General features: G+C 42.0%; 1 protein-coding gene across 7 annotated transcripts in view; it reads right to left on the bottom strand.

Moving 5' to 3' along the window:
* The window catches only part of MAD1L1 (mitotic arrest deficient 1 like 1), a 376,769-nt gene that overhangs the window by 150,974 nt on the left and 199,108 nt on the right, over positions 1-26,687 (bottom strand). For all 7 annotated transcript variants that reach the window (XM_050905937.1, XM_050905938.1, XM_050905939.1 and 4 more), the window contains 2 exons: positions 19,745-19,833; positions 11,010-11,100 (listed from right to left, as the gene is read on the bottom strand). In XM_050905937.1, the coding sequence (XP_050761894.1) occupies positions 11,010-11,100; positions 19,745-19,833 (180 nt within the window). The remainder of the gene's footprint in view (positions 1-11,009; positions 11,101-19,744; positions 19,834-26,687) is intronic.

Genomic DNA, 26,687 nt, shown 5'->3' with positions numbered 1-26,687 from the left:
CCAGGGAAGAACCCCCAGCCCACACCCTCTGTCTGTTCTCCCTCCTGAGCAGTTATTTCCCTCTCCGTTCAGCTGCCTTTACCACCCTCTGACCACACTCCATTCAGATTCTGTTGAAACAATCCGGGTGACGTTCCCTATTTTACACCCATATACATCAAGTCATGTCTACATGTAAATACAACTGCATGCATTCTAATAATTGTCTGCAAACATATATATCTCTATATATAAAAGATTAAATTCCCTGGTATTGTATTTAAATGTTCAGGCTGCTCCACCACGATAATATTAATCATAAGAACTCGCACATATCTAATCACGCTTTTCCTTGCACACTGAACAGATCAACCTATGAGCAAGCCCTGACTCCTAGGGAAATAACCTTAAGGTCAGCAACTCTAGCTGTGATGGATCTAGAGGGAAAGCGGTTCCACAGCTGAGCTCCCTTGCAGAGACTGCCCTGCCAACAGCTCTTCACATCCCCCTACTCATAAAAATGAGAAAATTTCTGTAATTACTACTGATTGCAACTGTGGTAGTATTGCACAGAGAGAAAGGATGTGTCCACTGGAAGACAACCAAAAATACATGAGAGGATCTCTGTGGAGCTCATCCTTGCTGCACAGCCTTCATGTTACTGGTTTTTCAAGTTTTTCATCTTACTAGAGCCAGAAGCACAATGAACCCCCTTTTCAAAAGCAGCCTCTTTGTTCTGAAAGGTCACAATCTCGACTGAACATCTCATGTTGTGTCCAACATGCACAATCGTTTTCAGGGACTTTTTATTTCATTTTAAATGTCCTGCCAAAAATGCAAAGAACAGGCACAGTTTCTGTATTATTTAAGATATGTGGGGTTTAAATGTTGAGCAGGGGAAGCAGCAGTGTTCCTGACAGAGCCAAACCCCATGCTTGGGTAAACACAGATGTGACAGATCACCTGAGAACCCTCCCATCTGTATTTAACACAACTGGGCTTTACAGACACCACCGCTCCTTTGTACACACAGTCGCCTCATGTGACACCACTGATTTTTAAAAAAAGATACAAAGAAGATGCTCTTTCCGCAGCATTTCACTCATCCTGCCATCCTGACTGTCTATCCTCATTTAAAGAGAACAGCCCTTCTACCTAAATTAGGCATTGTTTTCCATTCTACTGTTACCTGTCTTTCAAATCTAGGTAGGAAAGCTGTCAAAAACAATTACTTTTCTGACTTGTCTGGATCTCTGTCTCTCTAGAGTCTTACCAAAAAATAGCAAATGGAAATCGAGGCAAATTTGGAAACTTAGACTGGGAAGAGACTGTATCATGATCTGACTGCATTCGGGGTGTGCTGGCAGAGATGCTCTGATGTCGGGGTGCTACTTCTCCCCACTTACACCCCTAGGTCTCCCCAGGCACATCACAAGCTCCGATCCCTAGCAAGCCTGGACTGCAGATCGAATTGCTCAATGCCAAGCATTTGAGTGACAGAGGCACGTCAAGTTTCCCTTGTACTATTTGATAAAATTCTTTAGGGGAAACCCATTTTCTTTATGTAGATCTCTGCCTCCAGGCGTCAAATAGGTGGTAGGTCGGTCTGATCAAACGGAAGGGCTCTGGGATATGTAAGATAATGCGTCAACATCTCACACGCTTGAATCCCCCTGACAGAGGTCACATAAAGAAAACGTGTTTCACTGATGCACACTGCCACCTCCATCAGTGGCTCAGCTCAGAGCATCTCCCCATTTTCTCACATATATTTTAACATCATTACGACCGCTGCCCACTCTTCACTGTGACATGAAACAGGCAGATTTTCCTCTTCTCCTCATCACACACACACACAAAATTGGCTGAACTCTGACTTCATTTCCTTTCCATAATCTGGGTAACACATGCTGGTCTGTCTCTTAGAGATGGTGTCAAGTTTTCCGCATACCAAGTAGTAGAGGAAAAATCCTGCACCGTAACCAGAGTCTCCTTATCAGAAGGATAAAACTGTTGAAGAATATTACTGAAAACTTTGACTTTACAAAGACGAGTGGCAAAAAGCCAGACCACAACAGAAGAAGTGGCAAAGACAAGGGCAGCATGAAACTGTGACCTATTACTTTGTTTTAATCAAAAATTCGAAAATAATTGGGTCATCAAACAAAGGCTGAAATGATAACGAGTAATGAAAAGCTAAAAGTCTAACGTGGGGAGAGCTGTAACTTATGGACGTGGTATTCATAGAAATCTGAGAAAAAGCACAAAGCTTCAGTAAATAAACCTTGCCAGGCATTATTTTCCCTGTACGGGTCTAAACGACATTTTTGTTTTGTTTCTGTGACATCGCAGCAGAATTCAAAGCAGCAGAAGAATAACAGAAAATGAAGGAAAAACAACTGAAAACTAATTCATGCCATCAAATGATTACAGAGAAAACCCAGAAAACCATAAAGGGACAGTCACTCTTATCGTTTCCTGAAACTTTGCTTTTTCTTTGCTGTGTGATAAATAAGATTAGAGGAGCTTAAAAGTGAAGTCTTTTTTTTTAAATGGTTGTGTCTGTCTCCTCAGCCTTGGCTTTCACTTGCAGGATGATTCTGGGGAATCAGTGAAACGCTCTTCTTGCACAGAAGCCTTCTGTAGTTGCTACTTTCTACTACTCCGTCGGCTAGCATTGTAAGTTGTTGGGTGGGGCATTTTATAAACACAACGGTGTGTCTGAATGTGTAGTTGTAGCTGAAATTACTGATTTTCTTACATCCTTGCTCTTTTTACCATACAAGAACACTAACAGAGTGGTGTCTCTGTCACCATACTTTCCTTTCACAAAAGCAGTACACACACAGAGAATACCCCCAGATTTAGTGGTTTCGTGACCCCCTGCCATGCAACCAAGTCTTGCACGACTTTTAAAACCTCCCCATTCATTCTGCAATACCTGTTCAGAAAATCAAGGCTTGTTTCAAGCCAGCTTTCTTGTACCACAGCAGGACCCGGACAATTTCTTGGTGTTTGCCCCCTGCAGAATACATGCACTCTAGGAGCAACCTCCTCCTCAGTGTAGCAGCATACCCATCTGCATTTTGTGCTTGTCACCAGTTTCTCTACTCTAGCATGGATGCCACCTCTTAAAGTTTGTGCTTTGCGTGTACTGGTACAGCGATCTTTTCCAGCGGGACATTCCCCCTGCCCCAGCTCTCTCCCTGCTTGCTCTGAGGTCGCCATGCTGCTGCTCAGGTACTGATGCTTAGCGCACTAACCTTTCCCTGTTTCAGAGCTGTTCAGAAAACCCAGCGCTCACCCTTCCTCCCCTTCTGCTCATCTAATGAGCTGTGTGATGCCACACAACTGCTGATATTTTCAGGGATAGCGGCAGAAGTACATTAATGAATTTATGATGGATTTTTGTGTTAAATGTATTATGCAAATGTTAATCAGTTTCTGCAGAACTTTGAGAAAGGTGCTGCATGAAATAAACAATACGGTGGTAGCTCTGGCAGTAAAATTTATAGAGCTTCAGGTGTTTAATATTCAATGTGCAAATTTCTTTTAAAAAAATTTTTTTTAAAGGGCATGTTGGTAAAATTTCCCTGCACAAATGTGAATCTACTCAATCCTGGTCCCCGATGTTAACAAATATTAGCAAGTCTGTACTCTGTGTGTCCTTGTTTTATTCGACATCCACTCTGCACATCCCATTTATCAAGGCCACTGAGGCCAAGAAACAGCTTCTCCTTGAACCGCCTAATGACAAATCTACAACTTGATGACATGTTTATACTTCTCCTCTCTGCTCCCATGGAATGTTTCTAATTCCTGTTAATTCTAATAAATGTGATGTATTCAGAATTAACATGTACAAATATTTGCATAGCCCCAGCTAATTCAGTGTCACGTAGTCCTCAAGGCTTGGAGCATTGCAGGTGCTACTCTTCTTCCATTTTACACTGGTTCTAGGACTTTCCTCAGTACCTAATCCACATGGCACAAGACACATGATGTTTTCTCCTAAATAACACATATAACCCTTTTAGCACAATTTATAGGCACATTACAGGGACATTCTTTTCCCCCATGTTCATTTGGGTAGCACTTTAGCATATACCCTTAGCAGTTCACTGTGAAAACTAGAGATACCTACACAGCAAAGCAGTTTGATCGCAGTTCAACCAAACTAGCTCAAACAATAATTGAAGTGAAGGTGTAACAGCAGGGGTTTTTGCTTATGCTAACCACCAGAGTACACGCTCAGTGACTCCACAGCGCTTCTCTAACCCTTGCATGTTACTGCCTGTGCCATACCATCTCCAGTGCTATTGTTACCCACGGTACCAGATTCACTCAGTCCCTGCTGCAATCACAGCCAACTTGCTGCATGCATATTCTCCAGCGTTCTATGCAAGCATCACATACCTCTGATCTGTCATAAATGGATACCCATGATGTCTAGGTTATATGCTTACAGGGAGCCGTAGAGGCATTTAGGTCATGGGGAGATTCCTGAAAGTGTAAAGGTAGCTGCAAATACCTGAAAATACCTTTGCAAAGAGGCTAAGAATTAGGAATGCCAATCTCCAAATGAAATGCCTGTGCTACACTTGAGCTATTGGGTCAATAATTAATAGAAATGGTATAAATTTAACCAAGGCAACACAGATGTTTATCACATGTGTTTTTCATTGGTGTTTTGAGCAAAACTGTGGAGTAACCCCCAGAGTGGTCTCTGCCAATATACACTTGAGCAGATACACGCTTCCTTACATTAGTGAAGACTTGCTGCAGACTGTGAAATTTAGAAGATAATCTTTGCCTGTAAAAGATGAGCTTATTGCTGATAAAATCCAGGAGTCTGTGGAAAGGATCACAAATTGCTCTGTTCCCCATCCACTCCCACGTGCTCCCATGACACTCAACGTACTGAATGACTGGGGCAGCACAATATGATACGACCTTCTGCAGACCTGGACCTGCACTTCTCTGCTTAGTTCATCTTCTTTTTACTGGGTCTCCTGCTGTATATTCTCAGCTATTCTATCTCACAATTAAATCCCTCTGAAGCACACACAAATTTGTTCCTACACCTTGCCAAAAGCTATACCTGACTGAAGAGATGCCAAGTGGTTTGCCCAAAACAGTTTAAAGAAGCCTTTTTTTTTAAAAAAAAAAAGGGCTGAACTTGACCACCTGAGGTTTTCAATGAGGACCAGCTGTGCCACAGAGGCTAATGTGGACCACAGCATCCACAGATGAAGGCAAAAGGACAGGAAGTTTGTGCAAGGGAAAGCATGGAGATAATCCAGGCAGACGACTCATGAGTATTTGAGAGGTCAATTAGGGAGCCCTGAAAGGTTGACAGTGTCCCTTTAAGTTTTATAACAGTGTAAATGATTCATTCATCATTCTTCACTGGTCACATAATGAACAGTTAGACTGTTAAATGACCTCAACCTTGCCTGGGGCTCTTAACTCCAAGCTAGTTACTGCCTGGCCGCCAAAGTCCTAACTATAAAATGAGTCATTAATGCTTAAAGAGGAGAAACGTTCCCTGTCCACCACACAGAGGAATCTGCGCTTGGGGTACAGCTCCCAGATGTTTTGTTAGTCCCTCAAAACACAGCACTAGGATAAGAGGGAGACTAGCCCAACCACAAAGGTTGCAGAGACAAGGGAAAAAAGAAACGTGAGAGCACTCTGGATGCCCCAGCACCTTCATCGTCCATGGACATTTGACTCCTGGAGAACTTAATACAGCAGACAGCAGCCACCCACTCTCCCTGCAGAGCCTCCTCTGCACAGAGGCTCCAACCACCCCAAGTCCATGCTAGCTTAGGCAGGCCAATTAAAATGACCTAAAGTAGACAAATAGGACAAATCTTCAGACACTCACTCTATTTGTATCTACCTTTACCAATTATGTCAGCTACTCTTACTAAAAAAATGATCTGCTTGCAGAACTTGCTTATTTCTTATCTTCAAATCATTACAGCTACAACACAACTACCACTGAAGTGGACAAGTGGTTTACGCTTAATTTGTGCAAAAATAATCAATTTAAAGCCTGGAAGAAACTAAGATTTAATTTAACCAGGTTAATATCTTAAAATGTAAAGTGGTCGATAACAATAGCAAAGTTAGACATTTAGAAAGGAACTACTGCACATGCATTAATGAAGACCTCAAAACACATTAATAAAGCCATGCCAGCATGAAAAAATACCGCCAAATACTTTATGGAGTATGTTTTTCTCAGGCAGTTCCCTTGTGGACACTGTAATAGGGAATTCAGTCCCTTCTATTCTGACAGCAAAATTTAGCATAAATACCACCTTCTGGCTGGGGAAAGTTTTCTGATGACTGTCCCCATGCTATGTAGGTAGTCAACTCTTTCCGAGCTCTTTGAGATAATGGGCAAAAATAAATTATTTCAATATGTATGAATAATACTGCATTTTTATGAGTGTTGCTGTCATATTACTGACCAGCAGAAAGGCTAAACACAACTAGTTACTACTGCAACCAGGGGCATCGCACTCAAAGTTGATCAGTTCAGAGTTTGTGCCAAACCATGAACCTTTCACACAGCCAAACTACCCTTGTAGGGTTTCACCTAGTCCCTGAGATCCTCTCCCAGCTTTCTGTGACTCTGCTCAGGTTTCCTTGACTGCCAGCATCCCCAGGTAATTCCTTTTACTCAGAAACAAGCAAGAAAATAAAGACTCCTTCCATTTAGCCTCATAAATACACATGCACACGCTCAAAGGGATTAGGCTGCTAGCTTGGCTATGGGACTAGAGGCGATTTTCAAGCCCAAACACATCTCAGTGTAAAAAACATCTCCTCCCTGCCTTTTATCCATACAGATCCACTTATCTGAACTCTAACCGGAGTTTCATTTTTCTCACCAACCAGCTGTGAACTAATTACGAGGACTTCTAACTAGTCCTGCTCCCTCTCCAAGCATATGGATCCAATTAAGTCAAACTGCAGCTGATTTTAATCAATCTTCCTTGAAGCAGCCAAACTTGAAGAATCTCTTCTCCTTCAGCTCGAAGAGTAGAGGAGAGCAGGAAAAGCAGGAGAGTACTATTTGCATAAGGAACACTTCACATCCGCTTGGTTGCCTGTAAACACAAGGCTCCTAGCAGTAAGAAATGCTAATTGAACACTCCTCAGAAGTCTTTCCTCCCACTTTATCCGAAAAGCACTGATCAGTCTCTTTTGTTCCTGGCATCCAGTTGCACTTTTCCACCAGCAGCTCGGGAAGATGGTCCAGATCATTTCAGATAACTAAACAAACCAAACCTTTCACTGAAATCTCAGCAAGTCTGCCTACCATAGGCCGAGCAGTAACAATGCATTTGCTTTCCTGGAAGCCTTTTCTGCTTCATCGGAAGAAAGAAGGGTAGGGGAGAGGAGATAAAACTGTCTGGTTAAACCCACTCTTTTCATATATTATTTGAATCCCTCGCCTGAGCCACAGTTCAAATGTTTTTCTTAAGATAATGTCCTGAGCGATGAGGAGGCACCCTCAGCAGGGTGTCATTTCTCTACAGTTCCAACATTTCTTGTGTTTTTGTAATCTGAGGGTTTTAGTAGCAGTAAAGACCTGACCAGTGAGTAATATCCATGCTAAAGTCTTTATACCAGTGAAGGAAAATCAATGCAGCCTGCAGCTAGGTGTCAAGAGCCAAGGGGTTTTGGAAGAAGGGGTGTGTGGAGGTGGAAAGCGCCTTCAGCCATAATTCAAGCTGTCCCCACACAAGCAGAGAATACAGAGAGATGTCAGATGTTATATACGCTGCTGCAGACAGCTATCAGTATCTCAGTTTCTTTATTTGCTAATACCGAGCTCAGGGAGTGTGAATCACACAACACAGAAGTACCTTTCCACGTGCTCGATTGCCCTCTGGCCAGTCCATCAGGGTCCTGTAGTTCACAAAGTGGGCTACTGTTATCAGCAGCCAAAGCAGAAATGAGCAAAATTCATGTGCCAATACTCGGATACAAGTGGATGTGAGAGGAGGCAAACATTTTTGAAACTTTACTCCTTTCCACACATCAATACAGTCAAACATAGACGTTTTTAATTACCAAGTATTAGCCATATCTCCCTAGATGTCATTCACTGCACGCAGCTTTGTGAACTCAACAGACTTCAGTCCAGTGTAAAGCAAAGCCTTAATTCTACATCCTGCCTCTTCCAAATTCACAACTTCAATACACCCCTTCTATGTATCTTTCATTTAGTAGATAAAACCTCTGACTTTCTGGAACTGCATTTTAAAAAAGAAGGAACTGCAGATAAAGATCTGCCAGAAATCGCCCTCATCCTACCTTGTTTAATGTCACCCCCTACTTTCTCTTACACCTTTATTTGATTTGATGCCACGCTTTTCCCATGTTTGTAATTTCAATCATCTTTCTGTTCAGTAAAATTTTCTTGTGATTTCTGTATATAAAGTTTGTCTTGCCTTTTTTTCCCTTTGTGATAAAGAGACATTATTTTAACCCATAATTTCCCAGTGATTTTTTTCAGAGATGGGAATAAATAACATGTCAAACTAGCAACATTTCAGTGACCTTATCTGAGTGTATAGTAATATTTTCAGTGTATTTGCTCAGCACTGATAGAAGAGGTGAATTTCTAAGCTTATCCTTAACTTAGTGGGTTCCCACTGTAAGGAACCTTCTTCCAATGTGTTTATAAAAAAAGTCATTCTAAGCTTGGCCTGTCAAGATATTTGATTCTCAAGGTGAATAAAAAATGGGAAGGCTAATGTTTTCCCCTCTGAGGAGTTCTGAAATCTTGACCATTCAGGGGGGCACACACTGATCAATACTGACATTTTAGCATTCCGCTTACATATTCCTATATTTATGCTTTCCTCTCTACTCCTCCTCTTTTGGAGAAGCTGCTTTTGGCATCCAGTCCTCTAAGACACAAGTAAAGTGAGAAGCTGAGGAAGGGGGGAGCTACTTCTTGTTAAATAAAGAATTAAAGTCATGTCCTCAGCCTTGGCAAAGCAGATATAAGAGCATAATTACCTTAATTCAGTTCACTAACTAGCCTTTTGGGGGATTGGCAGGTTGCTCTTCCCTAGAACTGCTAAGCCAGATGACCACCTTCCTTCTCTTTTTCCACACCTACATGTTATCTCATCCTTCCCATATAATTTTTACTCCGCTCTATCTGCAGGTCATTCCTGTTCTCCCCCACTCCCTCCACAAAGCCCTGACCCGCACAATACTGCATTCAAACAGCAAGCACCATTAATGAGAAAGGTCACGGGAATCCTGTGACGAGCTTTCAAAGCCTTTTTGGCGAACAGTGCAACTGTTATTGTATAGTAGCTTTACCACAGTATGAAGGTCCCATCTTGTTCCTATCACCACGTTACTTTTCTATACTGTGAAAGCTCAGCTATCCAAACGGTAGCTGCTGCTGATCTCCTCCACCGACGGCAGACAATTAGCAAGACTACACTGAAGACTTCGGACCTTTCCTCTTTGAATGTGCAATTTAAAAAGCTTGGTGTTTTGGCATCTCAAAAGCAGTATGATCAAACAAAGCAGAGCATCTTGAGACATCATAAAGAAAATAAGGAATTCCTCTGGTCAGGCCTTCTTGGAAAGCCAGCAGCCATTGTAAAACAACGTTGGCAGATTAAATGTGACCTGAGTGAGCTGTAATCTGCTCTGAAACCAAAGCTGCTGTTGTGTTTGTTGGAGACCTAAGCATCCAAACCCCAGCCCAAAGCTTTCATCTCCTTCTGATGACTGAAACCCAATTAAAGGAGAGCCGGGTGACAGGTTTCACACTAAACATGGCTTAGCAGAGATGCTCAGCAGCTCTTAGCTCCCTGCTTTATCAAAGCTGTCACTTCCCCTGTCTCTAGGAATTGGTAATAAAAAAAAAAAAAAGATTTGATTTGCCTCTAATAGGTGTCAAGATAAAATCAATGGTCTGTCTGAAATCTGAGTAATTTCAAACCTGCAGGTTTTCTACCATGAAGCAATTTACACAAAAATGGAAAAAAAAGAAGAGAGAAAGAAAGAAAAATTAAGAGAATGAAATGCTACAATGCCGAATTGTTCGGCATATCAGAGAGAACAGAAGGGAGAGAGAACACTGTTCATAGCAGGATGGGCTTTGATTAAACAAACAGGCTCAGGTTCTTGTTTGCTCCAGCACCTTTCAAACAGGAAACACTATAAAAGCTTGAAGCAACTGCCATGCCCCTCCTGTGCACAAAAAAGCTGTTCCCAGAACGAGAGCAAGCTGAATAGACAGTCCACTCAACTGCTGCAGGTGCCCTTGCCCTCCTTCAAGGAGGGTGAGACTTCACGGATCTATCCAGAGCGAAAAGCTGAAGACCTTCTGCCATATAGGACAGCACTACCTCAGGAAAAGGTAAAACATCCGCAGTAGCACAGCAAAAGAAACACACCCTTTTGTCCTTCTGACTCCACACCTTCTGCTCTCCATGTCCGTGGCCTGGGGATGCTGCCATGTCATCCTCTCAACAGCACTAATGGTTCCTGGTTTGGAAAACTACTACCTACTGCGGCCACAAACTGGTGGTCTCTGTCTCCATCGCTGATAGCAGCAGTGGAGTCTTCAGTACAAAAGGAGCTCAAATTTTCATATCAGCTCCATGCTGTTAAGTCTTGTCTACACTCCTGCTTTGGCGTGAATGAATTTGGAGACAGACAACTTATGGTAGTGGAGTTATTTAAAATGGAACAGTTTTTAAGGCTCCAAGAAAAAAAAAAGAAGAGGTTCTAGGCAAAGCCATCGAGAAAGACAACTGCATTTGTGTGACTGCATCTGACATCAAAACACTCCAAGAACATGGTCAGAGATACAGTGTGTTGGTGCAGTTTGCACAGGCTTCCGAAAAATGCCTTGCCCAGACTGAGGGAAGTGAAGTTGCGTGCTGTGAGCATTCTGGCACATCTGTTAGACCAGCTACAGCGAATGGACCATGTCAGGCTCTCCAGCTGCTCTGGACCTCCACGTTTCCTACCTGCAGAGTTAGCTTCTCCAGTTTCATTTCCAGAGATCTGTTCTCCTCTTCCAGCTTGCTGCGTTCAGCTTCCAGCTCCTCAATTTTCAGCCTGGAGAAGAAAGAGAAGTTAATAGACACTGTTTCTGCACAGTCCCACCACAAATAATCAAGTAAAACACGAAATCACAAGCAGTATAAGATTATTCCTGTATTCAGTACCACAAAGCTACGCTACTGAGGCAGTTAAAACATATGACTAAAAGATACAAGTTTGTATGATGAAAATATAATTTGTAAAAGTATATTAAAAATATACAAATTGAATATAAAGCAAATCCAACTTAGATACTTCCTGAACCACAGAGTCGAGACCATCATGTTTAATAACCAACAACAGCTAAAATCTCCATGAGTGCATCAAATCTCTTTTTGATCTGATTTATACTTTTGGCCTTCACAGCACTCCTTGGCAGTAAGTTCCACAATTTAATTATGCGCTGTATGAAAAATTAGTTCATTTTGGTTTATACTTCACATGTGATTATTTCACTGAGTGCCTGTTAGTTCTGCTATGAAAAGTTGTGAATAATTGTACCATACTCCTCTCTCCACACCACTTTACAGGCCTCCTCTGTTTCCTGAAGAATCTCAATTTAGTCTTTCCTCACATCAAGGATTTTCCATATTTGTGCTCATCTTTATTGCCCTTCCTTGTTCTTCTTCAAGTTTTATATGGACTTTTTGCTATGAGAAAAGCTAGAACTACAAACAGCACTCAGATGTATTCAGTGGTATAATAAGGCTTTCTGTTTTGTTCTCAGCTTCTAATAATTCCTAGTATTCTATTTGTCTTTTTAACTACAGAGCACCTACCTGAAATTTTTAGAAAACTGTTCACAACAATGTAAGATCTCTTTCTTGAGTGATAACAGCTCATTTAGAGCCCACTATCGGGGGAGTAAAAGTAAAGGTGCTTTTTCTTATGTGCATGGGTTTTGCAATTACTGATGTACAACTTCATTTCCCATCTCAGCATCATAAGATTCTTCTGAAACTCTGAACGGTCTGATAAGCTGAATAATTTCATATCATCTCAAATTCTGTCACCTCACTACTCACAAACTCCTCTGTGTTGGATAACAAGTTCCCAATAAAAACCATTCTAGGACCTAGTGGAAAACCCTTGGTATTGTGAAAACAACATTTATTCTTTGATTTTCCATCTTTTAACTTTGTATTGCATAAGCAAATTAATGGAAGAAAAATGCATCAAGCTTTACAAAGTAGAAAGACATCTGGCTCAGGAAATCCTGGAGACAAGGCACTAGAAGCTAGGAGAGCCTTCTGGCAAAGCACCCCAGTAGCTTTGCCCTATTTGCACGGTCATCCACCACCGGCCATCCCTGCAGACAGTACACTGGGACAGCCAGCCCTCTGTGATTTTTATATTCTTATTAATCCAACAAAGAACCTTCTTTCTCATTCCATCAGAGTAAAGTTTCTTTGTGACCTCTGGCTCAAAGCTTTTTGAAAGGTAAAATATATTATATCAACCATATCGTCTTAGCCAAACGATTGCTGAATCCTTCAGAGAACTCTATCAAACTTGTTAGGCAGGAGATACTATTATAAAATGTTTGATATAAGATTTTTGCTTGCATTTAAGTACAGAGTACAAAAACCTTTATGCTGCTTCAGGAACCTCACCTTTCACGTGTTAACTTTCTGGGATTAACTGTGCAACTAATGCATATCAACACAGATTTTTGCATTCAATTTTCTCAGGATCCTTTTCCAGAATATTTTTAAAAAATTAATTATCTTGCTTGATAATACTCACTTTTAAATGATCTAAATTAAGCTGAAAATCTTTGCACCATGACAATAAACAATGCACCCATCTGCCAATATCCCAAAATTATGCAACAGAAATTTCAGGTACAATGAAGAAGTTGTCTCCTATTCACTGGGCAAAAGTTACAAACTCTTCCATAGAAGCTGGTTGTTCTACAACATGTTCAGTGCAGAAACATCTCCTTTATAAATATGCAGCTTGAATTGCTTAAATTATTTGTAAGCCCGACCCCTGCTGGTAATTTGCAGATATTATAAAGTATTATCTTTTTTCACTCTTGGAAGCTTCTAAAATGCCGAGGAGCAGCTTTTAGCATTGTCTAGGCCATTAAAAAAGATCATCAATAATTTCCAGAAGAGACGCAAAGCTAGCAGGGATGGAGGATGCTGAAGAAGCAGGAGTCTGAAAAGGTCGGAAAAAATGGAAATTCAAAATGGAATTAATGCTTTTAACAGCGTGTTTCTAAATGGACTGCAGAACAGGCCACAAGAAGAGTAACATTTTTCTCTGAGGAACAACAGCACAGCAGCTACTGAAAGGTCAGAGCCAGACACAGGACTCTCATCAGTACTTTCTCCATATTTGACACGCTGAATTTTAATTTAGAACACATTTCTCCCCATCCAGCCTCCCAAATAAGCTGTGATGTTGCCGTTATCTGCCTGCAGAACTTCTCTCCATGTGGAGGTTTAAGCTCAGGCCTCTTAGATGCCCTTTAAAAACCATTCATAGCAGTCACCAGAAAACACTTCACAAAGATCCGAGACACAAGCGAGCTGTAACAAGGGTAGGTTTAACACGTTATATTTTTGTGCTATTTCACCTGCAATTTTAAGATTTAATAATTTGTTCGTGCCCTCCATGCCTCACCAAAGAAAGAGCAGTGATTCAAAGCCCGGGGCGCTCGCAGTCAGGCAGCAGACATACCCAGGCCACGTATTTTGTGACCGGCAGCATGCACAAGAGCACCTGCGAGCGTGGCTCGAGTTCACAGCCTCTCCCCCGTGAGCTTGCCCTTGGGCTCATCCCTCCGATGCCTGCTCCTTCCCAGTACCCCAGCTATCAGGGTATCCTCCTTTCCAGATACAACGTGGGGCTTCCCGCTGTGCGCTGGGGGAAGGTCAGCCCACGGAGGTGCGGGGAGCTCCCCTCCACGCTGCCTCGGCTCCGCTCTCCTTCAGAGACAAAACTTGCCGATTCCTCTGCGCTGAGGACCGGTAACATCGCTGTAACCATTTTGTACCAGAGAGGTTTTTACGACTGACTAGCACTTTCACTACTTATCACTCTTCTAACCTATTTTTAACACTGTTAAGTGTCCTGGATCTCCATTGGGAAAACATTAAGAACCATTAGCAAACAGTTTGTGCTATTCTAGCTTTGCTTTCCAGCCCTGGGGAACTCTTCCCAATGGCAAAGAGAGAGAAGCAAAGGAAATCCTATCTATATATAAACACAGCAAAGCATTTGCAGCTGGTGGTTAAGATACGGCAGTCAAATATTGAAAAATATTTACTTGCTTGGCACTTGAATATTTTCACTTTGTAAATTCAGGTACAGGGCCAACCGGGTACTGCTTTTGGATGCACCAGCATCCACAAAGGCAGCCTTAGTCTGCATACACCTTGTGCTCTGTCTGTCCAGGGACATCTGCACAAGATATGTGATGCTATTTTATCACCAATTTGCATGCCTCAACTTGTTACATATAGGAGTTACTTTCAGGTAGGGAGAACAATCCAAGATAAATGAATGTGAGAACCACAAAAAGCAGAGTACAGAAACATCTAGGTACAGCAGAACCATCTATCAACTTAATATTTGGCCCAGAATGAATGGCGGTGCCCATTTTAAAAGCAGCCTTGCGGCACGAGGAAGGAAGAAACATCAGTTACTTTCTGAAATACTGACACTATTCTCAAGTTTTGTGATACAGGGAAAAATCATTTGGATTAATTTCTGGAAAATTTACCAACTTCTCTATACAGGGGTTTGGAAACATAAAAATATTTAAACTCTGGCAAAGATCTCTTCACATTTGTGGAAGACTTTTCCTGCATCAGATGCAGACAGCTTAACCCAGAGTCGAAGGCTCCGCAGGCACAAGGTAAATTCAAGCCACCGCCGCAGCCTTTCACAAGATCAAATTTAGTGCAAGAATACCGATTCCTCGGCATTTGCTCAGACTTGTGGATTTTACCACTTTTAAAAACTGAGCTTTATATTGCCTCCACTGCATGTTTCACTGTCCCAAATTAGAAGAGGGAACAAGAAAACAAAAACCAAAAACCAAAACAAAACCTACAGCCTCAGGTCTCCTGAAATGATACTTGTGAGAATCAGGAGACATCCGACCCGCGTGCATTCAGTCTATCTAAAAGGTGCTTAGATGGTGAGCAACGGCTGCTAGAGAGAAAAGCCAGGCTGCCTCTATTTTAGAAAGGAAGAAGGGGGGAATCTGTTTGATTTTCAACAGCATCTAGGCACTTCCAAAAGTCTCTCAGTCCAGAGCTTTTCAGTGGAGTTAACCAGTGACAACTCCCCACCATCACCCCTTTATCTTTCTTTTATTCGTTTTTCATGTTCTCAGATGTGTTATGTGATCGCCTGTAGAGCAGCGTGGATATCACCGACAAGGACATGTCTCACAGAGGCCCCATCTGCGAAGAGGACATGGCCATGTGGAAAAGCTATTGCTGAACAGGAAACTATTGAATGGAGCAGAAAATGTATGTGTTGGGAAGACGCTATTAAGGGATCCAGATGGCATTGAGATGGTGTTAGGAGCAGAGCAGACAGAATTCCAGCAAGTGTGACTAATAGGCATTGGCAAGGACATGAATTTCTTTTGAATTACTGTAACTCTACCCAGTCACTAAATCCACAGAAAACATTTAGGATTTACTGGGGTTGCAGTTTGACAGCAGAAAGAAGTTCAGATTTGTTCCAGCTGAAAAGGTCCTTCAGCTGTTGCCACTTAAGTCTTTAGTGAAGTTCTTTTTAAATATATTACTTTCATTTATAGGTTCCGAAATACTAGTTTCTGCACTGTTACCACCTTCCCCCTAAAAGGTGCTAATGCCTAAATGCTCTCTGCTTTGCTATACACCACAGTGCATGAACTCAACAGTTTGACCACTTTTTCTTTTCGTAAGATCTGCAGAATATAAACAAATATGATTTCAGAGGGAGCAGCAAGAAGTGTGAGAAATGACAGCATTAGTAGCGGCTTTTATTGTCTCTTCAGAAACGATGATGCTGGGAGAGAGTTTCACATTTAAAGTTATAAAAGGTCTGACGAAAGAGCACTTTGTTCTCAAGAGGAGCAGGAAAAACTGATAAAGTCTTTCAAGTTTCTCGCTGAAAATTTACTTTCCATACTAAAGAAAAATGAGACAAAAGATGTATTTTTAAAAGGTCTCATTCACTCACAGGAGGTGAATACAGATTCAAAGGATTAATATGGATTTTTTTTTCTCCTTTATGTGTCTCCTGCTTTTGTTTTCAGAAGTTAGCTTCTAACCATGGGGTGTATATGGAAATGCCTGGAGGCTCACAGTCCGTTCCTGCTCTGCAGACACCCTCGCTGGCTTCTGCTGGTTTTCCTCTATTTTTCACATTCCTTCATGACAGCAGCTAACTGGAGAGGCTGGGCTCAGTCCGGAAGAGCAGACGCATCGTACTGTAGGTTAGTGGGATTTCAAAAACCACAATAAACTACAGAAATTGAAATAACTCCCTCATAAGCTGTGGCATTTCTTTCCCCACTTTCCAATTTGAAAGCTTACATTCTTCCCCATTTTCTGCCAGAATTAATTTCTGGCAGCAGTCTGTAGAAGGCACAAGTAGCAGCTCCTTAGCAGCTACGTAGAATTGAGTAAACCGGTCCTGTTGAGGCCCACAAGGACACCGGAGGAGGACGAGCACAGCAGACCTACTCCCTTCCCATACTAATCTCTGTTCTCCTCCAAACCCCTTCTGTTCTTTAATCACAACTACCCAATTCATCTCTGCTGTACGGAGAGGACACATCCGGCCGAGCCACGAGGAGTGTTCTGGCGTGGACCACAGCACATTATTCCTGAACCCCAAAAGCCTGGGGGAAGATACTGGTTTATCTTGTGCTCCTTTGAGAAGGAGGCTCTTCTATGAAAAAACAACTTGGCCCGGTTTCTTGTCCAATGCACAGAAAATGCCAGAAAACACAAAATAAGGCCCAACCATATCCTTTGACCGCTTAAGTCTAGAAGCATAAGAAAAAAATCTTTATGGAGTCGATTCTGCAATGCTGAATGGAGTGTTTCAGAGTCTGAGAAGACACCTGAAGCAGTAATACTAGCCAACAGTAAGGAAAAAGGAGCAGGGACTGGCTTACCAGTTCTCCAAGCAAAGAGAGCTCCAGCAGAAAGAGAACACTTTGCACCAAGACATTTAATGTTAGAGCTGAGCAGTGAAAAGGGTGATTAAAAACAAACAAATCCATGCTTTTTAGAACAGCTTTGTAGCTAAATGACTAGCATCAGGGCCTGGGACAAGTATTTAAATCAGCCGTAACAACAAAAAGTGGTTCAGTAAAAAGCGACAGAAAAAACAGCCTGGAATTAGATCCCGGGACTGTGGCCTCTGTGCATCCATAGCCTCAGAAGCATGTGGTACTAAAATGGGAAAGAGAAGAAAAGACAAAATATCATTCAAACAACTGCAGAAGCTTAGCCTCTTTGCTGAAACAGCTTTCAGTGTACGGCTCATCACTGGAGAGTAGCTCTGCACCATCAACAGCTTTACTGGGAATAGGCCTGTGTTTCTGTCATACTTTGTGTGAAAGGTTTGACACAATTTCATGAAAGGAGGAGAGAGATGAGAGTAGTAGTCAAAGAAATTCTTTAAAAACAAAGAGAGAAAAACATTATCTAGGGGAGTTTAGGGCTACCTTTGAGCAGAACCAAACACCACAATCCCATAATAAGCATGTACTTGCGAGCTCCACTTGTCCCTGCCCAGGAAATAGATTTTTAATTCAGGGCAAAGCCAGACATCTCTATTCCCACTGCCAAGAGCCTTCCACAATATGAAGTGGCCCTGGACTATGTGGCAATCCAGCTGTTTCCCCCTACATTGTCCCTGAAGCTGCTCAGTTAATAGATGGCAAACGCTGTTCACTGAAGATAAACACCGAATAATGAGTCTTAGAGGTGAAAATAAAGACACTGAATGTCTCCTACATGAAAGGGTGCTGCAGCCCATACCAACCCAGGGAGGGAGAGACTGAGGAGGTACTGTAGAAATACTCTGAAAACCTTCAGCTCCCAGAAGGCAGCAAACAGGATGCTGGCTTTTACTGATATAGAGACATATTATTAATCAGGAGTGACGGGTTTAATGTTGCCGAGGAGGTGCTGAATACTTCTGCAGCAGTATAAACACCAGGTTTCAGAGGGTCCAGTGCACCTTAGCAAAGGAAAAACCTGAATGAGCTCAGGTCAAACAAACATCCACAATACGCAAAAGCAGATGGAGACAGGTTTATCCCCCTGAAAAAAGGGAAGCCATAGCATACTATCCTTTACCAGAACTCAAACATATGATAGAATAAAAAAGGGAGATGTATGCCTTGGGTCTCCAGAACTATTACACCACCTTGAGGGAACTATAGGAGTGAGTCCCTAAGATTAGGTGTACAGCCCTAAAACGTATTGGAATAGCTTAGCAGAACATGTGTTATTTTCAAACACCTCCCTGCTGCTATGGAACTGGGCTTTCAAAGCCGTAAAACAAGCTCCAGAGGCAAAGCACAAGAGCAAAGTCATAACGTACAGGCCCGTAATTTCTGCTTTCTGCAAGATTCTGCTTGCTGCAAAATCTTGCTTTCATTCCGATGAAGCAGTAATGCTTTATAGTAATGGAGCTGAAAATATAAAAGAATTAAGAAGTGAAACTCCAGCCAAAGTCTTACATCAGCTGAGAATAAAAAAATTCAGCCTGTCAAGATCTGATTTGCTCAGCTTAAATAAAAGGAACTTTATTAAACATTCAGAAACAGATGAACTTTTCTGTACTCAGTATTTATTGTGTCACCTGTTTTGGAATGGAAGCTGTAAATGCTTTAATAAATACATGGAAAGGTTGTCTAGCTTCACTGTAGCTTTTGTAAATGCTCATGTATCCTCTGCTGAAATGCTGTTTTGTAACTTCTCTTTCACTGAATCACAACAGGTACCCCCTCTGCCATCTGCAGCAATGCACAAGGGGAAACATCCCTCTTTTATCTCCAGTGCTACACGCACATCAGTATTACAAAAGCTAGATTCTAAACCTCTTCACACACATGCCAACAGATCCTGTATTTACAGTCGAGATTTGGTCAAAACAAGAAACAAACAGCAACGCTGCTTCCACAGGAAAGAAAGTCAACAGGGGGAACAGTGACGCAGGAGCCAGTCTAATGAATTAACTGAGAGCAAGAGACCCCGAAACATTAAAAGAAAAGAGCCTGCAGCCTCCCAAAAGATAGAAAAGCTTATAAAGTATCTAAATGCAGGAAAGATCAGGGACTGAGGCTTTCTGTTAATGCTTCATGGATTTCTCATGTCCATAAAAGCTGGCAGGAAAGCAAAAAGTGTGCTCGGGAAAAGAACATCTTACTTCAGAAATACAAGGAAAATATGTTCTGATCGATGCTACCATGCTGTTCCCTGAATAGGAGGCAGCCTATGTACATAGGCAGTCTATACGTATATACTTTTTCATGCATTGTAGCATGGTGAGGTCCTGTACCTGGTGCTCTACCACGAGATGGCAATAACCAGAGCAGGCAGTGAAACTACCCGGGGCATTTCCCTTCTCATTAGTTCCACTGAGAATAGTAAAATCTTCTCGGCGTTCCCCTTGCTTTGCCTACCTGAGCATGTCAACCTCCTCCTTGGTGATGATGGTACTTTGCTCAGCTGTGCACTCTTGAGACTTCAGGACCTTCATCTCCACCTCCAGCTGCAGAAGAGAAAAGGCATGAGTTCCTCCAGTACTAATAAGGGGCACACATGAATGGCAAAGGGAGGAGGAGGAAATCATGATGTTCTGCACAGATCAGACCTTTCTCAGGATATAGACGTGAGGCACAACTCTTCACGTGTTGAATGTCAAAACCTCAGTTAACCCTGTTTCCCTTTGCAATCCTTTTTGCCTTCCCCAACATTTTCTCCAAGGTAGATGAGGCACAGAAAGTTGATCATTTCTAAGCAAAGCTTCTGCTTCTCTTCCAGATATTTCCCCTACCCATCCCCGATGGATAATGGGATGCAGAGAATTATCTGTGTGGTATTAGGAGCTCGCTAGTACCTGAGATTCAGTATTGACAGTTCAACCTCATTTAGCTTCAATTCCTCCCCAGAAGAAATGAACCACAGGATTATGCTGTCTTGTTCAGGACAACTGTGAGGCACGTACATTGAATCAAAAAGACTGGGGAATATTTCCAGCACTTTCCAATATATACTTCTAGCTCAAGCTGCTCAGGTAGCTCTGGTGGAACAAACAATTAAGAATACTTTCTGCCTCTGGCCTTGTTTGGGAAGGAACTCAGAAGAAAGTACTTGAAAACTCTACAGACATGAAAACTTCTTACCCAGACTTTACCATTCCCAGGCTCCCTGACTTATGGGAAACTGCATCCCTAATTCAGCTATCAAGACAATGCATAGATTGATAAACTACATATGTTACTTGTTTCTAAACCCCTCAGAAAATGATTTATTATGAAGTGTAAGCAGAGACAAACTACCTAGAGGATACTCAAACTTCTGTTCCAGCACCTTCTCCCAGCTTAGACCTTCTTCACACTCATCCTTGAGATTTTGGATTTCCTTTTGTCATCTTTTAGCACCTAGCAACTAATTCCCCTAATAAATCTATTGACAGAAACTATATTTTTCACTCAGGAGGAAAACAATAAGCAATCCAGCCCTAATTATAGATGCAAAACTTATGACCACAGAGAGCTCAGTGCTCAGCATCAGGGAAATAATCCATTAATACACCGTTCCCTTCAACAGCACGGATTAGACTTGTAGAGCAAAATCACATTGCAACGGCAAACTTCTTGCAAAGACAGCAAGCTGGCAGAAACTCCCCAATTTTACAAGGAAGAGAAGCATATTGACACGTGCAGTCATATTGCTCAGCCAGAACTGAAATTTTGACATATTGCCTCTTTGCCCTTCTATGCTTACCAGAAAAGACAGACAGAGCATGGCAGCACTGTTAGCAAGAAAGGGCAGAAAAGGGATGGTTGGATTATTCTCTCTTTCCCTTTCTGATACCACAGGGATGGAGCAGAAGAGAGAGTGTAGAAAACAGGTTTTAGTCAAATTTCCCCCTGGCATCCCGAAGCCCTGCATTCTCCTCCTGCCTGTCAAAAGGCATCCAGGAAGAAAAAATAAGCAAAGGCCCACCTGCATCATCAGGCTGTACAAATGTTAATGTATATTAGCTGCCTGATAAGATTATCACAGCCAGAAATGCTTCCCTCAATTTTCTGATTACTGAGCTTATCTCTCCCAGCTCAGCCCATCACAGATGGCTGGGGATAAAGCAAGCACGCCAGATAATTCCAGGAATGTGAATAAAAGGTACCGGGACAAGGAGCAGGCTTCAATTCCAACTTACTTCTAGCATGAAAACACTCATTATATCTCCCGTTTCCTGCATCTGCTGAAGCCTGGATGTGTTTGCTATTAAGAGTTTTGTGCTGCTTTCTGGACTCCATGTGGACAGCATTCGAAGATGGAAGGGCTGGTAAATATGTTATTTATCATAGGCTAAGCGGGCTCAGCCTTGAGTCCAACTGCCACCTGCTCACCGACACGAGCAGATAAATCACGGCCGCCTTCTCGGGGGAGAAGGGGGGACAGAGGGGGTGGGCGAGTAATCTGCTGTTGTGATCTGGGGTCTCTTGTGTTGGCTGCATAGAGAGGAAAAAAATGGAGTGTGTAATGGGAAAAGGAGACAGGAGAGTGAATGCACACATGCTCAAGTGAATGCTGCCGTGAAAAGCATCAGCACAGGTCTCGCCTCATATACAGTGGTGACAAATTTGTGCCAGGTACGCTCAGTAGCAGTGTGATGAGATTCTGCTGGGTTTCTAAGAATAAGCCATTGAAGGAGAATGAGGAGGGAAGGGCACAGGGACTGTAAGAGCATTTTATGTCATTTCTGTGTCTTCCCAATTTTCAAGCACCAAAACTACCTGGACGGAAAATCTGATGTGCCTGACGTGAGAAGGGAGAGGAGGGCACAGTGGTATCTTTACAGATGAAACTGGCTTGAGCAGTTAAATGTTGACACAGACCTGCTTCCCAGAACTAGGATTAAAACTACTGGAGAGTTTCAAGTTCAAGCCAAGGCACAACTTTGTGCCATAGCAAATTATTGTCATTAAAACCTCACTAGTCGTTTATGAAAAAAAGAAAGTAAAACAATTAAGGTATTAAATATTTCATTCAAAATATGCTGCTTGTTTCCTTTAATTGTTAGGGTTTCAGTGAGGAAAACATCCCTGCCTGCCAATCTCACAGAAGATATTAAAAATGTTACTTATGTCTTTTCCAGGGCAAAAAGAAAGTTAGTTGAGATGAGTGGCTTATTGTTGGGATCCAATTCTGCGTTTTCCGAAGGCAGCACAGTGCAGGCAAATAGGTCTTCACGAAACAAGAATGAAGAGAGCAGCAAAAAAGAGCAAAAAATAAGGAATCCGTTGATAAAACTTTCCTCTTACTTGCAGTTTCGCCTGCTGGACAATCCAAGCAGAACATGATCTCACCAGCCTCCGGTCAGACCTGGCATACTCATACCAGCATAGCACTGTGTCAGACATTGCCACTACCCGCTCCTCCAGCTGGACCTTCGCTGCAGTTCTGCGCATGATGCAGTCAAGACAGAAAACAGGGAAAAGAGAAAGAAGCAGCAGAACTGAATGAGGAAAATAAGCAATAGGAAGGCAGTAATAGGAGAAATACAAACCCATATTCTACGTAATTTTCAGCACTATGTGCAAGCCTAAGAGGTGAGGAGGTTACCGAGACCGTTCCCTTTGACACAGCCTCTCAGCATAGCTCCGGGGACCGGGTGATAAGCATGAAATGACTCGCCATGGTGGCAGAGTTTGTCCCTTCCCGTTCACTTGTCCTCTTGGTACCAGTGGCAAAGAATGGCCTCAAGAAGGGATAAGGAGAGGAAAAGCCAATCTCCTCTTGCTGTTTTCTCTGCCTACTTCCCATCACATCCCTTTTCCTCAATTATTTTCCAGTCCTAGTCTCTCTTGTTCATCAGATGCCACTTTCAGCAGGCATTTTCCACTTTTCGGACTAACTCAATATTCCTGTCTAAATTCTTTCAATTTTTGTCAATAATTTTATATAACTGGCTGAGTAAAACTTTTATTACTTTGAATACATTAAACTAGTAGAAGCCATTACCCAGCAGAGAGGGGAAAAGGGCTGCTTAAATTACAGCTCATTGCTGTATTCCCCCATTCAGTACCAAATGACCTAGGTCAGGCTTGGATCCTTTAGCTCTCTGATGTTGATCTGTCTCTTCTAACTAGCATTGACAGCAGAAAGAGAACATCGTCCCAAAATACAGCATTGCATCTCTTATCCTGAAAACTGCACAAGAGGGACCTAAGTACCTACAACTTCTGCAGGAGCTTCGGGGTTAATATCACGCAGCATCAGACCCCCAGCGATATCCCCACTGTACAGAACACATTAGCAACTTGAAAAGAAACCAAGCTATTGGTTTTTTTTTTAAAGTTATCCAAGGTTTTTATGACACTAGAAAAGGCAGAATAACGAGTAATATCAGAGCCCATGACTTGTGAATAAAACACATAAACAGGTACTTAACATTTTAACTATGTGATGTTCTCTTCTCAGAATATACTGGAGCCTCTTGCTCTCAACCTAAAATGATCCCGTTTATCCCAAACCTTTTCTGCTCTCTTCACTTCATAAGCATGAATTTCAGTCCAGCTTTATTGCTCTCAATAGAAAGTGATCAGGACACATCCAGTACATAGAATAATTTTAGAATGTCCACTTTCACAAATACGCAAGTACCCCAAAAGATGAAATGCAAATACTTTTTCCAAAGTAGGTACTGTCATCATTATTTACAAACCGAGAAAGAGAGGAAGGAAGAACATGGATGGATTTTCGTCTAGTGTTTAATTAAATGAAATATCATTCATCTTTCAGCCTTACTTTTAAACCTGCCTGGACAGGATTTCAAGATGGTGGTTCTCCTCCAAGTGTTAATGACATAGCAAACACCCACAGCAGCGTAAGAAATAAGTTCCTTGCCCGTTCTCTCTTCTGGAGGAATTATTTAAAGATATATGAGATGACAGGAGAAACATAAAATTATAAATTCATCTCCTGACAGCTAGAATAAACAAACCTTTACTTTAGAGAGCTGATTTTCTTTGTATTTTTCTGGCATTTGTCATTTCTGACCCATATTTGTCCCCTCCAAGACAAGCACTCTGAGCCTCCGCAATGCCACGGACCCGCTGTTCCTCCCACTTGATTCCAGTGGGCTTCAGCGTTGATGAAGACAAGCCTTTCCAAAGCATCCTACTGACCACTACTGTCCACACCCCATCTTCAAAATGAGACTTATCACAGGACTTAAACTTCTAAATCAAATCAGTCCCCCTTGAAAACCACCTTTATGAACTTCTGAAAATTTTAACACACTACCCAAAATAATGACCAATTCTCTGTTCAGGTGCCTCATTTTGAGTAGTAAAGGACTCAAAATCTAAAGTATTTCAGCTCACTGCTAAATTTAGGATTTGCATGTTGAAAAAAAGGGGCCGGTTTATTCGCCCACATCATGTACACGTATTTCACAGAACACATGCTGGATACATACAGTTATTATTTGAATAATGAGTGCATTTTAGTGAGGGGCTGATACAGCAATCTTATCCTGATGAAGTGTGTCTGCACGTCATTCAGCATTCTTGGAATTGTAAAAAGCAGGAAATGCTGAATCCATTATAAATGTCTAAAGGTTCATTTAACAATGGGCTGATGCAACATCCTTTGAAAGGCCTTCCTCAGCAAAAGAGCTGATTTTAAAAGGCAGAGATAAATAGGAACTGAATTGCACAGAGCCAGCATGGAAAGGTGAATTGAGAGGTTGTGTTTGACTACAAGTCTCAACACAATTCAAGAAGCTATTTAAATACATAAATATTTAAATGTATGAAAACCAAGCAGACTTGGAAAGGAAGAGTGTACACTAAAATAGACAAGAACAGAGAAATGGGACCCTGAGTATGACCCATATGCCGAGGTTTGAAAACAGGCAAACTACTGTTCCCCAGGAGCTTGATACGCCAGTTATTCTAGTGATGCTATTTGTGCTTTTCTCCAAAGGATGTAACAGTGACTGAGGACCTTATTCGCCTTTCTTCCCACAGAGCAGCATGGCAAGCTTGGTGGCCTCCTGTTGTCTACAAGCTTATAAATCTGGTGTCAGGACAGAAATCAAACATACATGAACACCAGTGAGTTTAATTTGGGTGTCCAGCAATACTACAAAGTAGTAAGACACCATGCTGAGCACTTCCATAGATCATTCTGCTCAGCAAAAGAAGTATCACCTCTTCCATATGCCCAGCCCACTGACATTCTGAAGGGCTGTTCCCATAAAACATCTGCACAGAAGCACACATGGGGAGAACTAAGCCTCACCAGATTTCTTAGTGAACTTCACTTTTCTTCAAAGAAATAGGACAATACTTGCAAAACAAAATATTACTTGCCATTTAGAAACAGGCTAAGCAGCCCGGGATTAGTTGGTACATTTTCTTGGGAAAATTAATCCTTGATGCTGTTGTGAAACAAAAGCAATAAAGCCAAAGAAAATGAGATATTCAATAAAAAGTGTTTTAGAACTACCTATTTCCCACTTGGTTGAAGCAAAAAAATATTTTTTTTTTCCTCTTTAAAGACAAAGGCTAGCTGGATCAGAGTTGCCAGTTTGTACGGGTTACCCAATCTGTAACAAACTTGGTGTGCTTTTATCACTGAGAAGACAGGGCTAGAAGCAACCTTCCAGCAAACAGTTTCCTAAAAATGTACTCATGCATATATATTATTGTAGATACACACAAACTGGGAAATGGACATATGCTGACTTCTGCTTCTCTCCAATACAGTCTGGATTGTGGCTTTTCTCCTCCTGTTGCAGTAAAAAGAGAGCAATTTTTCAAGTTTATACCGAATGTCATTCTATTTCATTTCCAAATATAATCTCCCAGAGAGAAGGTTCGCTTGCCCTATTTCCAATCTCTAAAGTTAATACACAAATTTATATTCCTTTCTCCCACTCGATCTCCTAAATTAAGAGACGTAATTACTAGGAACGCTTGCTACAAACGAATAAAGTGCCAAGGGAGAAGGAGCTGTCACCGCTGGACGTCTGCAGCAGCCACCCTCCTCTCTCTCCCATCCCCGGAGGATCCTGCTTATGAGGCAGTTTCTATCTTTCCTATTAGCAGGGGTAGCTCACACACAGGAGCAGACGCCAACCCCTCCCTTTCCAGGCAGGACAATCACAAGGATCAAAAGGACAACATTAACTTCAGCCTGTCAAGGAGCCACTGGTGCTTGCAAGGATCATTCCTCCCAAATTCACCTTTTGCCTCTCCCCAGTTCTGCTGACCTCTTGGGCGACATCAGGTTTCCTTAATGACAGCGGAGAAACTCAAATCTGCGATGTAAAAATTCAGCCCCAGTCTCATCCCTCTCCCCCCTCCCCATCTCCAGCACCCTCTC

The sequence above is a fragment of the Gymnogyps californianus genome, chromosome 15 (assembly GCF_018139145.2).
Source record: "Gymnogyps californianus isolate 813 chromosome 15, ASM1813914v2, whole genome shotgun sequence".
Taxonomy (NCBI): Eukaryota; Metazoa; Chordata; class Aves; order Accipitriformes; family Cathartidae; genus Gymnogyps; species Gymnogyps californianus.
The sequence above is the reverse complement of the archived record's forward strand: the minus strand, read 5'-3'. Positions and strand labels throughout refer to the sequence as shown.